At 60.7% G+C, this 14082-nt stretch overlaps 1 protein-coding gene across 1 annotated transcript in view; it reads left to right on the top strand.

The window, feature by feature from the left end:
• LOC140392265 (ephrin type-A receptor 2-like) overlaps positions 1 to 13903 on the top strand; it is a 192767-nt gene extending 178864 nt beyond the window's left edge. The window contains exon 13 of the mRNA XM_072477581.1: positions 13682 to 13903. Coding sequence (XP_072333682.1) covers positions 13682 to 13903 — 222 coding nt within the window. The remainder of the gene's footprint in view (positions 1 to 13681) is intronic.
• The last annotated feature ends 179 nt before the right edge of the window (positions 13904 to 14082 follow it).

The following is a 14082-nucleotide window of genomic DNA, read 5'->3' as shown; positions in this document are numbered from 1 at the left end:
CACTCTGTGATACTGACCCCTCCTTCCCTGCGGTCACTCTGTGATACTGACCCCTCCTTCCCTGCGGTCACTCTGTGATACTGACCCCTCCCTCCCTGCGGTCACTCTGTGATACTGCCCCCTCCTTCCGTGCGGTCACTCTGTGATACTGACCCCTCCCTGCGGTCACTCTGTGAAACTGACCCCTCCTTCCCTGCTGTCACTCTGTGATACTGACCCCTCCTTCCCTGTGGTCACTCTGTGATACTGACCCCTCCTTCCCTGCGGTCACTCTGTGATACTGACCCCTCACTCCCTGCGGTCACTCTTTGATACTGACCCCTCCCTCCCTGCGGTCACTCTGTGTTACTGACCCCTCCCTGCGGCCACTCTGTGATACTGACCCCTCCTTTCGTGCGGTCACTCTGTGATACTGACCCTCCCTGCGGTCACTCTGTGATACTGACCCCTCCTTCCCTGCAGTCACTCTGTGATACTGACCCCTCCTTCCCTGGGGTCACTCTGTGATACTGACCTCTCCCTCCCTGCGGTCACTCTGTGTTACTGACCCCTCGCTGCGGCCACTCTGTGATCCTGACCCCTCCTTCCCTGCGGTCACTCTGTGATACTGACCCCTCCCTCCGTGCGGTCACTCTGTGATACTGACCCCTCCCTGCGGTCACACTGTGATACTGACCCCTTCTTCCGTGCGGTCACTCTGTGATACTGACCCGTCCCTGCGGTCACTCTGTGATACTGACCCCTCCTTCCGTGCGGTAACTCTGTGATACTGACCCCTCCCTGCGGTCACTCTGTGATACTGACCCCTCCTTCCGTGCGGTCACTCTGTGATACTGACCCCTCCTTCCCTGCAGTCACTCTGTGATACTGACCCCTCCTTCCCTGCAGTCACTCTGTGATACTGACCCCTCCCTCCCTGGGGTCACTCTGTGATACTGACCCCTCCTTCCCAGCAGTCACTCTGTGATACTGACCCCTCCTTCCCTGCGGTCACTCTGTGATACTGACCCCTCCTTCCCTGGGGTCACTCTGTGATACTGACCCCTCCCTCCCTGCGGTCACTCTGTGATACTGACCCCTCCCTCCCTACGGTCACTCTGTGATACTGACCCCTCCTTCCCTGCGGTCACTCTGTGATACTGACCCCTCCTTCCCTGCGGTCACTCTGTGATACTGACCTTCCCTCCCTGCGGTCACTCTGTGATACTGACCCCTCCTTCCCTGCGGTCACTCTGTGATACTGTCCCCACCCTCCCTGCGGTCACTCTGTGATACTGACCCCTCCCTCCCTGCGGTCACTCTGTGATACTGACGTCTCCCTCCCTGCGGCCCGTCTGTGATACTGACCCCTCCCTCCCTACGGTCACTCTGTGAGACTGACCCCTCCCTCCCTGCGGTCACTCTGTGATACTGACCCCTCCCTGCGGTCAATCTGTGATACTGTCCCCACCCTCCCTGGGGTCACTCTTTGATACTGACCCCTCGCTACGGTCACTCTGTGATACTGTCCCCACCCTCCCAGCGGTCACACTGTGATACTGACCCCTCCCTGCGGTCACTCTGTGATACTGACGTCTCCCTCCCTGCGGCCCGTCTGTGATACTGACCCCTCCTTCCCTGCGGTCACTCTGTGATACTGACCCCTCCCTCCCTGCGGTCACTCTGTGATACTGACCCCTCCCTCCCTGCGGTCACTCTGTGATACTGACTCCTCCCTCCCTGCGGTCACTCTGTGATACTGACCCCTCCTTCCCTGCGGTCACTCTGTGATACTGACCCCTCCTTTCCTGCGGTCACTCTGTGATACTGACCCCTCCCTCCCTGCGGTCAGTCTGTGATACTGACCCCTCCTTCCCTGCGGTCACTCTGTGATACTGACCCCTCCTTTCCTGCGGTCACTCTGTGATACTGAGCCCTCCCTCCCTGCGATCACTCTGTGATACTGAGCCCTCCCTCCCTGCGGTCAATCTGTGATACTGACCCCTCCCTCCCTGCGGTCTCTCTGTGACCCTGACCCCTCCCTCTCTCGGTCACTGTGACCCTGACCCCTCCCTCTCTCGGTCACTGTAACACTGACCGCTCCCTGTCTCGGTCACTGTAACCCTGACCCCTCCCTCTCTCGGTCACTGTAACCCTGACCCCTCCCTCTCTCGGTCACTCTGTGACCCTGACCCCTCCCTCTCTCGGTCACTGTAACCCTGTCCCCCTCCCTCTCTCGGTCACTGTAACCCTGACCCCTCCCTCTCTCGGTCACTCTGTGACACTGACCCCTCCCTCTCTCGGTCACTGTGACCCTGACCACTCCCCCTCTCAGTCACTGTGACCCTGACCCCTCCCTCTCTCGCTCACTCAAACCCTGACCCCTCCCTCTTTCAGTCTCTCTGTAACCCTGACCCCTCCCTCTGTCGGTCTCTGTAACCCTGACCCCTCCCTCTCTCGGTCACTGTGACCCTGACCCCTCCCTCTCTCGGTCACTCTGTAACCCTGACCCCTCCCTCTCTCGGTCACTGTGACCCTGACCCCTCCCTCTCTCGGTCACTATGTAACCCTGACCCCTCCCTCTGTCGGTCACTGTAACCCTGACCCCTCCCTCTCTCGGTCACTGTAACCCTGACCCCTCCCTCTCCCGGTCACTCTGTGACTCTGACCCCTCCCTCTCTCGGTCACTGTGACCCTGACCCCTCCCTCTCTCGGTCACTGTAACACTGACCCCTCCCTCTCTCGGTCTCTGTGACCCTGACCCCTCCCTCGCTCGGTCACTCTGTAACCCTGACCCCTCCCTCTCTCGGTCACTGTAACCCTGACCCCTCCCTCTCTCGGTCACTGTAACACTGACCCCTCCCTCTCTCGGTCACTCTGTGACACTGACCCCTCCCTCTCTCGGTCACTGTGACCCTGACCCCTCCCTCTCTCGGTCACTGTAACCCTGACCCCTCCCTCTTTCAGTCTCTCTGTAACCCTGACCCCTCCCTCTGTCGGTCTCTGTAACCCTGACCCCTCCCTCTCTCGGTCACTGTGACCCTGACCCCTCCCTCTCTCGGTCACTCTGTAACCCTGACCCCTCCCTCTCTCGGTCACTGTGACCCTGACCCCTCCCTCTCTCGGTCACTATGTAACCCTGACCCCTCCCTCTGTCGGTCACTGTAACACTGACCCCTCCCTCTCTCGGTCACTGTAACCCTGACCCCTCCCTCTCTCGGTCACTGTGACCCTGACCCCTCCCTCTGTCAGTCTCTGTAACCCTGACCCCTCCCTCTCTCGGTCACTGTGACCCTGACCCCTCCCTCTCTCGGTCACTCTGTAACCCTGACCCCTCCCTCTCTCGGTCACTGTGACCCTGACCCCTCCCTCTCTCGGTCACTATGTAACCCTGACCCCTCCCTCTGTCGGTCACTGTAACCCTGACCCCTCCCTCTCTCGGTCACTGTAACCCTGACCCCTCCCTCTCTCGGTCACTCTGTGACTCTGACCCCTCCCTCTCTCGGTCACTGTGACCCTGACCCCTCCCCCTCTCGGGCACTCTGTAACCCTGACCCCTCCCTCTCTCGGTCACTCTGTGACCCTGACCCCTCCCTCTCTCGGTCACTGTAACCCTGACCCCTCCCTCTCTCGGTCACTCTGTGACCCTGACCCCTCCCTCTCTCGGTCTCTCTGTAACCCTGACCCCTCCCTCTGTCGGTCTCTGTAATCCTGACCCCTCCCTCTCTCGGTCACTGTAACCCTGACCCCTCCCTCTCTCGGTCACTGTAACCCTGACCCCTCCCTCTCTCGGTCTCTGTAACCCTGACCCCTCCCTCTCTCGGTCACTCTGTGACACTGACCCCTCCCTCTCTCGGTCACTGTAACCCAGACCCCTCCCTCTCACGGTCACTGTAACCCTGACCCCTCCCTCTCTCGGTGACTGTAACACTGACCCCTCCCTTTGTCGGTCACTGTAACCCAGAACCCTCCCTCTCACGGTCACTGGAACACTGACCCCTCCCTCTTTCAGTCTCTCTGTAACACTGACCCCTCCCTCTCTCGGTCACTGTAACCCTGACCCCTCCCTCTCTCGGTCACTGTAACCCTGACCCCTCCCTCTCTCGGTCACGGTAACCCTGACCCCTCCCTCTCTCTGTCACTCTAACCCTGACCCCTCCCTCTCTCGGTCACTCTGGAACACTGACACCTCCCTCTGTCGGTCTCTCTGTAATCCTGACCCCTCCCTCTGTCGGTCTCTGTAACCCTGACCCTCCCACTCTCGGTCACTGTAACTCTGACCCCTCCCTCTCTCGGTCACTGTAACCCTGACCCCTCCCTCTTTCGGTCTCTCTGTAATCCTGACCCCTCCCTCTGTCGGTCTCTGTAACCCTGACCCCTCCCTCTCTCGGTCACTGTAACCCTGACCCCTCCCTCTCTCGGTCACTGTGACCCTGACCCCTCCCTCTCTCGGTCACTGTAACCCTGACCCCTCCCTCTCTCGGTCACTGTGACGCTGACCCCTCCCTCTCTCGGTCACTGTAACCCTGACCCCTCCCTCTCTCGATCACTGTGACCCTGACCCCTCCCTCTCTCGGTCACTCTGTGACTCTGACCCCTCCCTCTCTCGGTCACTGTGACCCTGACCCCTCCCCCTCTCGGGCACTCTGTAACCCTGACCCCTCCCTCTCTCGGTCACTCTGTGACCCTGACCCCTCCCTCTCTCGGTCACTGTAACCCTGACCCCTCCCTCTCTCGGTCACTCTGTGACCCTGACCCCTCCCTCTCTCGGTCTCTCTGTAACCCTGACCCCTCCCTCTGTCGGTCTCTGTAACCCTGACCCCTCCCTCTCTCGGTCACTGTAACCCTGACCCCACCCTCTCTCGGTCACTGTAACCCTGACCCCTCCCTCTCTCGGTCACTGTAACCCTGACCCCTCCCTCTGTCGGTCACTGTAACCCTGACCCCACCCTCTCTCGGTCACTGTAACCCTGACCCCTCCCTCTCTCGGTCACTGTAACCCTGACCCCTCCCTCTGTCGGTCTCTGTAACCCTGACCCCTCCCTCTCTCGGTCACTCTGTGACACTGACCCCTCCCTCTCTCGGTCACTGTAACCCAGACCCCTCCCTCTCACGGTCACTGTAACCCTGACCCCTCCCTCTCTCGGTCACTGTAACACTGACCCCTCCCTTTGTCGGTCACTGTAACCCAGAACCCTCCCTCTCACGGTCACTGGAACACTGACCCCTCCCTCTTTCAGTCTCTCTGTAACACTGACCCCTCCCTCTCTCGGTCACTGTAACCCTGACCCCTCCCTCTCTCGGTCACTGTAACCCTGACCCCTCCCTCTCTCGGTCACGGTAACCCTGACCCCTCCCTCTCTCTGTCACTCTAACCCTGACCCCTCCCTCTCTCGGTCACTCTGGAACACTGACACCTCCCTCTGTCGGTCTCTCTGTAATCCTGACCCCTCCCTCTGTCGGTCTCTGTAACCCTGACCCTCCCACTCTCGGTCACTGTAACTCTGACCCCTCCCTCTCTCGGTCACTGTAACCCTGACCCCTCCCTCTTTCGGTCTCTCTGTAATCCTGACCCCTCCCTCTGTCGGTCACTGTAACCCTGACCCCTCCCTCTCTCGGTCACTGTGACCCTGACCCCTCCCTCTCTCGGTCACTGTAACCCTGACCCCTCCCTCTCTCGGTCACTGTGACGCTGACCCCTCCCTCTCTCGGTCACTGTAACCCTGACCCCTCCCTCTCTCGATCACTGTGACCCTGACCCCTCCCTCTCTCGGTCACTGTAACCCTGACCCCTCCCTCTTTCAGTCTCTCTGTAACCCTGACCCCTCCCTCTGTCGGTCTCTGTAACCCTGACACCTCCCTCTCTCGGTCACTGTGACCCTGACCCCTCCCTCTCTCGGTCACTGTAACACTGACCCCTCCCTCTCTCGGTCACTGTGACCCTGACCCCTCCCTCTCATGGTCACTGTAAACCTGACCCATCCCTCTCTCGGTCACTGTGACCCTGACCCCTCCCTCTCTCGGTCACTGTGACCCTGACCCCTCCCTCCCTCGGTCACTGTGACCCTGACCCCTCCCTCTCTCCGTTACTGTAACTCTGACCCCTCCCTTTCTCGGTCACTGTAACCCTGACCCCTCCCTCTCTCGGTCACTGTGACCCTGACCCCTCCCTCTCTCGGTCACTATGACCCTGACCCCTCCCTCTCTCGGTCACTGTGAACCTGACCCCTCCCTCTCTCGGTCACTGTAACACTGACCCCTCCCTCTCTCGGTCACTGTGACCCTGACCCCTCCCTCTCTCGGTCACTGTAACCCTGACCCCTCCCTCTGTCGGTCTTTCTGTAACCCTGACCCCTCCCTCTCTCGGTCACTGTAACCCTGACCCCTCCCACTCTCGGTCACTGTAACCCTGACCCCTCCCTCTCTCAGTCACTGTAACCCTGACCCCTCCCTCTCTCGGTCACTGTAACACTGACCCCTCTATCTCTCGGTCACTGTAACCCTGACCCCTCCCTCTCTCGGTCACTGTAACCCTGACCCCCCCCCCCGAGTGTCGGTCTTTGTAACCCTGACCCCTCCCTCTCTCGGTCACTGTGACCCAGACCCCTCCCTCTCTCGGTCACTGTAACCCTGACCCCTCCCTCTCTCGGTCACGGTAACCCTGACCCTCCCCCTCTCGGTCTCTCTGTAACCCTGACCCCTCCCTCTGTCGGTCTTTCTGTGACCCTGACCCCTCCCTCTCTCGGTCACTGTAACCCTGACCCCTCCCTCTCTTGGTCACTGTGACCCTGACCCCTCCCTCTCTCGGTCACTGTAATCCTGACCCCTCCCTCTCTCGGTCACTGTAACACTGACCCCTCCCTCTCTCGGTCACTGTAACCCTGACCGCTCCCTCTCTCGGTCACTCTGCAACCCTGACCCCTCCCTCTCTCGGTCACTGTAATCCTGACCCCTCCCTCTCTCCGTTACTGTAACTCTGACCCCTCCCTTTCTCGGTCACTGTAACCCTGACCCCTCCCTCTCTCGGTCTCTCTGTAACCCTGACCCCTCCCTCTCTCGGTCACTGTGACCCTGACCCCTCCCTCTCTCGGTCACTGTAACCCTGACCCCTCCCTCTTTCAGTCTCTCTGTAACCCTGACCCCTCCCTCTGTCGGTCTCTGTAACCCTGACCCCTCCCTCTCTCGGTCACTGTGACCCTGACCCCTCCCTCTCTCGGTCACTCTGTAGCCCTGACCCCTCCCTCTCTCAGTCACTGTGACCCTGACCCCTCCCTCTCTCGGTCACTATGTAACCCTGACCCCTCCCTCTGTCGGTCACTGTAACCCTGACCCCTCCCTCTCTCGGTCACTGTAACCCTGACCCCTCCCTCTCTCGGTCACTGTGACCCTGACCCATCCCTCTGTCAGTCTCTGTAACCCTGACCCCTCCCTCTCTCGGTCACTGTGACCCTGACCCCTCCCTCTCTCGGTCACTCTGTAACCCTGACCCCTCCCTCTCTCGGTCACTGTGACCCTGACCCCTCCCTCTCTCGGTCACTATGTAACCCTGACCCCTCCCTCTGTCGGTCACTGTAACCCTGACCCCTCCCTCTCTCGGTCACTGTAACCCTGACCCCTCCCTCTCTCGGTCACTCTGTGACTCTGACCCCTCCCTCTCTCGGTCACTGTGACCCTGACCCCTCCCCCTCTCGGGCACTCTGTAACCCTGACCCCTCCCTCTCTCGGTCACTCTGTGACCCTGACCCCTCCCTCTCTCGGTCACTGTAACCCTAACCTTCCCTCTCTCGGTCACTCTGTGACCCTGACCCCTCCCTCTCTCGGTCTCTCTGTAACCCTGACCCCTCCCTCTGTCGGTCTCTGTAACCCTGACCCCTCCCTCTCTCGATCACTGTAACCCTGACCCCACCCTCTCTCGGTCACTGTAACCCTGACCCCTCCCTCTCTCGGTCACTGTGACCCTGACTCCTCCCTCTCTCGGTCACTGTGACCCTGACCCCTCCCTCTCTCGGTCACTGTAACCCTGACCCCTCCCTCTCTCGGTCACTGTGACGCTGACCCCTCCCTCTCTCGGTCACTGTAACCCTGACCCCTCCCTCTCTCGGTCACTGTGACCCTGACCCCTCCCTCTCTCGGTCACTGTAACCCTGACCCCTCCCTCTTTCAGTCTCTCTGTAACCCTGACCCCTCCCTCTGTCGGTCTCTGTGACCATGACCCCTCCCTCTCTCGGTCACTGTGACCCTGACCCCTCCCTCTCTCGGTCACTGTGACCCTGACCCCTCCCTCTCTCGGTCACTGTAACACTGACCCCTCCCTCTCTCGGTCACTGTGACCCTCACCCCTCCCTCTCTCGGTCACTGTAACCCTGACCCCTCCCACTCTCGGTCACTGTAACCCTGACCCCTCCCTCTGTCGGTCTTTCTGTAACCCTGACCCCTCCCTCTCTCGCTCACTGTAACCCTGACCCCTCCCACTCTCGGTCACTGTAACCCTGACCCCTCCCTCTCTCGGTCACTGTAACCCTGACCCCTCCCTCTCTCGGTTACTGTAACACTGACCCCTCTATCTCTCGGTCACTGTAACCCTGACCCCTCCCTCTCTCGGTCACTGTAACCCTGACCCCCCCCCCCCCGAGTGTCGGTCTTTGTAACCCTGACCCCTCCCTCTCTCGGTCACTGTGACCCTGACCCCTCCCTCTCTCGGTCACTGTAACCCTGACCCCTCCCTCTCTCGGTCACGGTAACCCTGACCCTCCCCCTCTCGGTCTCTCTGTAACCCTGACCCCTCCCTCTGTCGGTCTTTCTGTGACCCTGACCCCTCCCTCTCTCGGTCACTGTAACCCTGACCCCTCCCTCTCTCGGTCACTGTGACGCTGACCCCTCCCTCTCTCGGTCACTGTAACCCTGACCCCTCCCTCTCTCGATCACTGTGACCCTGACCCCTCCCTCTCTCGGTCACTGTAACCCTGACCCCTCCCTCTTTCAGTCTCTCTGTAACCCTGACCCCTCCCTCTGTCGGTCTCTGTAACCCTGACCCCTCCCTCTCTCGGTCACTGTGACCCTGACCCCTCCCTCTCTCGGTCACTGTAACACTGACCCCTCCCTCTCTCGGTCACTGTGACCCTGACCCCTCCCTCTCATGGTCACTGTAAACCTGACCCATCCCTCTCTCGGTCACTGTGACCCTGACCCCTCCCTCTCTCGGTCACTGTGACCCTGACCCCTCCCTCTCTCGGTCACTGTGACCCTGACCCCTCCCTCTCTCCGTTACTGTAACTCTGACCCCTCCCTTTCTCGGTCACTGTAACCCTGACCCCTCCCTCTCTCGGTCACTGTGACCCTGACCCCTCCCTCTCTCGGTCACTATGACCCTGACCCCTCCCTCTCTCGGTCACTGTGAACCTGACCCCTCCCTCTCTCGGTCACTGTAACACTGACCCCTCCCTCTCTCGGTCACTGTGACCCTGACCCCTCCCTCTCTCGGTCACTGTAACCCTGACCCCTCCCTCTGTCGGTCTTTCTGTAACCCTGACCCCTCCCTCTCTCGGTCACTGTAACCCTGACCCCTCCCACTCTCGGTCACTGTAACCCTGACCCCTCCCTCTCTCGGTCACTGTAACCCTGACCCCTCCCTCTCTCGGTCACTGTAACACTGACCCCTCTATCTCTCGGTCACTGTAACCCTGACCCCTCCCTCTCTCGGTCACTGTAACCCTGACCCCCCCCCCCCGAGTGTTGGTCTTGGTAACCCTGACCCCTCCCTCTCTCGGTCACTGTGACCCAGACCCCTCCCTCTCTCGGTCACTGTAACCCTGACCCCTCCCTCTCTCGGTCACGGTAACCCTGACCCTCCCCCTCTCGGTCTCTCTGTAACCCTGACCCCTCCCTCTGTCGGTCTTTCTGTGACCCTGACCCCTCCCTCTCTCGGTCACTGTAACCCTGACCCCTCCCTCTCTTGGTCACTGTGACCCTGACCCCTCCCTCTCTCGGTCACTGTAATCCTGACCCCTCCCTCTCTCGGTCACTGTAACACTGACCCCTCCCTCTCTCGGTCACTGTAACCCTGACCGCTCCCTCTCTCGGTCACTCTGCAACCCTGACCCCTCCCTCTCTCGGTCACTGTAACCCTGACCCCTCCCTCTCTCCGTTACTGTAACTCTGACCCCTCCCTTTCTCGGTCACTGTAACCCTGACCCCTCCCTCTCTCGGTCTCTCTGTAACCCTGACCCCTCCCTCTCTCGGTCACTGTAACCCTGACCCCTCCCTCTTTCAGTCTCTCTGTAACCCTGACCCCTACCTCTGTCGGTCTCTGTAACCCTGACCCCTCCCTCTCTCGGTCACTGTGACCCTGACCCCTCCCTCTCTCGGTCACTCTGTAACCCTGACCCCTCCCTCTCTCAGTCACTGTGACCCTGACCCCTCCCTCTCTCGGTCACTATGTAACCCTGACCCCTCCCTCTGTCAGTCACTGTAACCCTGACCCCTCCCTCTCTCGGTCACTGTAACCCTGACCCCTCCCTCTCTCGGTCACTGTGACCCTGACCCATCCCTCTGTCAGTCTCTGTAACCCTGACCCCTCCCTCTCTCGGTCACTGGGACCCTGACCCCTCCCTCTCTCGGTCACTCTGTAACCCTGACCCCTCCCTCTCTCGGTCACTGTGACCCTGACCCCTCCCTCTCTCGGTCACTATGTAACCCTGACCCCTCCCTCTGTCGGTCACTGTAACCCTGACCCCTCCCTCTCTCGGTCACTGTAACCCTGACCCCTCCCTCTCTCGGTCACTCTGTGACTCTGACCCCTCCCTCTCTCGGTCACTGTGACCCTGACCCCTCCCCCTCTCGGGCACTCTGTAACCCTGACCCCTCCCTCTCTCGGTCACTCTGTGACCCTGACCCCTCCCTCTCTCGGTCACTGTAACCCTAACCTTCCCTCTCTCGGTCACTCTGTGACCCTGACCCCTCCCTCTCTCGGTCTCTCTGTAACCCTGACCCCTCCCTCTGTCGGTCTCTGTAACCCTGACCCCTCCCTCTCTCGATCACTGTAACCCTGACCCCACCCTCTCTCGGTCACTGTAACCCTGACCCCTCCCTCTCTCGGTCACTGTAACCCTGACTCCTCCCTCTTTCGGTCTCTGTAACCCTGACCCCTCCCTCTCTCGGTCACTCTGTGACACTGACCCCTCCCTCTCTCGGTCACTGTAACCCAGACCCCTCCCTCTCACGGTCACTGTAACCCTGACCCCTCCCTCTCTCGGTCACTGTAACACTGACCCCTCCCTTTGTCGGTCACTGTAACCCAGACCCCTCCCTCTCACGGTCACTGTAACACTGACCCCTCCCTCTTTCAGTCTCTCTGTAACACTGACCCCTCCCTCTCTCGGTCACTGTAACCCTGACCCCTCCCTCTCTCGGTCACTGTGACCCTGACCCCTCCCTCTCTCGGTCACTGTGACCCTGACCCCTCCCTCTCTCGGTCACTGTAACCCTGACCCCCTCCCTCTCTCGGTCACTGTGACGCTGACCCCTCCCTCTCTCGGTCACTGTAACCCTGACCCCTCCCTCTCTCGGTCACTGTGACCCTGACCCCTCCCTCTCTCGGTCACTGTAACCCTGACCCCTCCCTCTTTCAGTCTCTCTGTAACCCTGACCCCTCCCTCTGTCGGTCTCTGTGACCATGACCCCCTCCCTCTCTCGGTCACTGTGACCCTGACCCCTCCCTCTCTCGGTCACTGTGACCCTGACCCCTCCCTCTCTCGGTCACTGTAACACTGACCCCTCCCTCTCTCGGTCACTGTGACCCTGACCCCTCCCTCTCTCGGTCACTGTAACCCTGACCCCTCCCACTCTCGGTCACTGTAACCCTGACCCCTCCCTCTGTCGGTCTTTCTGTAACCCTGACCCCTCCCTCTCTCGCTCACTGTAACCCTGACCCCTCCCACTCTCGGTCACTGTAACCCTGACCCCTCCCTCTCTCGGTCACTGTAACCCTGACCCCTCCCTCTCTCGGTTACTGTAACACTGACCCCTCTATCTCTCGGTCACTGTAACCCTGACCCCTCCCTCTCTCGGTCACTGTAACCCTGACCCCCCCCCCCCGAGTGTCGGTCTTTGTAACCCTGACCCCTCCCTCTCTCGGTCACTGTGACCCTGACCCCTCCCTCTCTCGGTCACTGTAACCCTGACCCCTCCCTCTCTCGGTCACGGTAACCCTGACCCTCCCCCTCTCGGTCTCTCCGTAACCCTGACCCCTCCCTCTGTCGGTCTTTCTGTGACCCTGACCCCTCCCTCTCTCGGTCACTGTAACCCTGACCCCTCCCTCTCTTGGTCACTGTGACCCTGACCCCTCCCTCTCTCGGTCACTGTAATCCTGACCCCTCCCTCTCTCGGTCACTGTAACACTGACCCCTCCCTCTCTCGGTCACTGTAACCCTGACCGCTCCCTCTCTCGGTCACTCTGCAACCCTGACCCCTCCCTCTCTCGGTCACTGTAACCCTGACCCCTCCCTCTCTCCGTTACTGTAACTCTGACCCCTCCCTCTCTCGGTCACTGTAACCCTGACCCCTCCCTCTCTCGGTCTCTCTGTAACCCTGACCCCTCCCTCTCTCGGTCACTGTGACCCTGACCCCTCCCTCTCTCGGTCACTGTACCCTGACCCCTCCCTTTGTCGGTCACTCTGTGACCCTGACCCCTCCCTCACTCGGTCACTGTAACCCTGACCCCTCTCTCTCTCGGTCACTCTGTAACCCTGACCCCTCCCTCTCTCGGTCACTGTAACCCTGACCCCTCCCTCTCTCGGTCACTGTGACCCTGACCCCTCCCTCTCTCGGTCACAGTAACCCTGACCCCTCCCTCTCTCGGTCACTCTGTAACCCTGACCCCTCCCTCTGTCAGTCTTTCTGTAACCCTGACCCCTCCTTCTCTCGGTCACTGTGACCCTGACCCCTCCCTCTCTCGGTCACTGTGACCCTGACCCCTCCCTCTCTCGGTCACTGTGACCCTGACCCCTCCCTCTCTCGGTCACTGTAACCCTGACCCCTCCCTCTCTCGTTCTTTCTGTAACCTGACCCCTCCCCCTCTCGGTCACTGTAACCCTGACCCCTCCCTCTCTCGGTCACTGTGACCCTGACCCCTCCCTCTCTCGGTCACTGTAACCTGACCGCTCCCTTTGTCGGTCACTCTGTGACCCTGACCCCTCCCTCACTCGGTCACTGTAACCCTGACCCCTCCCTCTCTCGGTCACTCTGTAACCCTGACCCCTCCCTCTCTCGGTCACTGTAACCCTGACCCCTCCCTCTCTCGGTAACTGTGACCCTGACCCCTCCTCTCTCGGTCACTGTAACCCTGACCCCCTCCCTCTCTCGGTCACTCTGTAACCCTGACCCCTCCCTCTCTCGGTCACTGTGACCCTGACCCCTCCCTCTATCGGTCACTCTGTGACCCTGACCCCTCCCTCTCTCGGTCACTGTAACCCTGACCCTTCCCTCTCTCGGTCACTGTAACCCTGACCCCTCCCTCTCTCGGTCACTGTAACCCTGACCCCTCCCTCTCTCGGTCACTCTGTAACCCCTCCCTCTCTCGGTGAATCTGTGACCCTGCCCCCTCCCTCTCTCGGTCACTCTGTGACCCCTCTCTCCCTAACCTTTCCCCCGTTGCGTTTCCGTGCCAGTCGCTGACGGGCTTTCCTTGGCTGGTGTCTCCTGACAGGAAAACAAAGGGAACTTCAGTGTTCCGCAGCTGCTGGGCATGCTGGTGGGGATTGCCTCCGGGATGAAGTATCTCTCCGACCACAGTTATGTTCACCGGGACCTGGCAGCCCGCAACATCCTGGTCAGCGATGAGCTGGAGTGTAAGGTGTCTGATTTCGGCCTCTCCCGTGTCCTTCAGGAGGAACCCGAGGGAATCTACGAAACCAGGGTGAGGTTCTGAGGTAGTCCGGGGTGGGGGCTGGAGGGCAGCGTGGGCCGTACAGAGATAGGCAGCAATGGAAATGGCAAATGAGAGAGGGAGATGGCGTGAGATTGGAAATGGGGGTGACCGGGGGGGGCGGGGGGAGGGAAGGAGAGGGGAGGACGAGGAAGACAAAGGTAGGAGGAAGGTGGAGATCG

The sequence above is a fragment of the Scyliorhinus torazame genome, chromosome 16 (assembly GCF_047496885.1).
Source record: "Scyliorhinus torazame isolate Kashiwa2021f chromosome 16, sScyTor2.1, whole genome shotgun sequence".
In the NCBI taxonomy this organism is placed as follows: domain Eukaryota; kingdom Metazoa; phylum Chordata; class Chondrichthyes; order Carcharhiniformes; family Scyliorhinidae; genus Scyliorhinus; species Scyliorhinus torazame.
The sequence above is the reverse complement of the archived record's forward strand: the minus strand, read 5'-3'. Positions and strand labels throughout refer to the sequence as shown.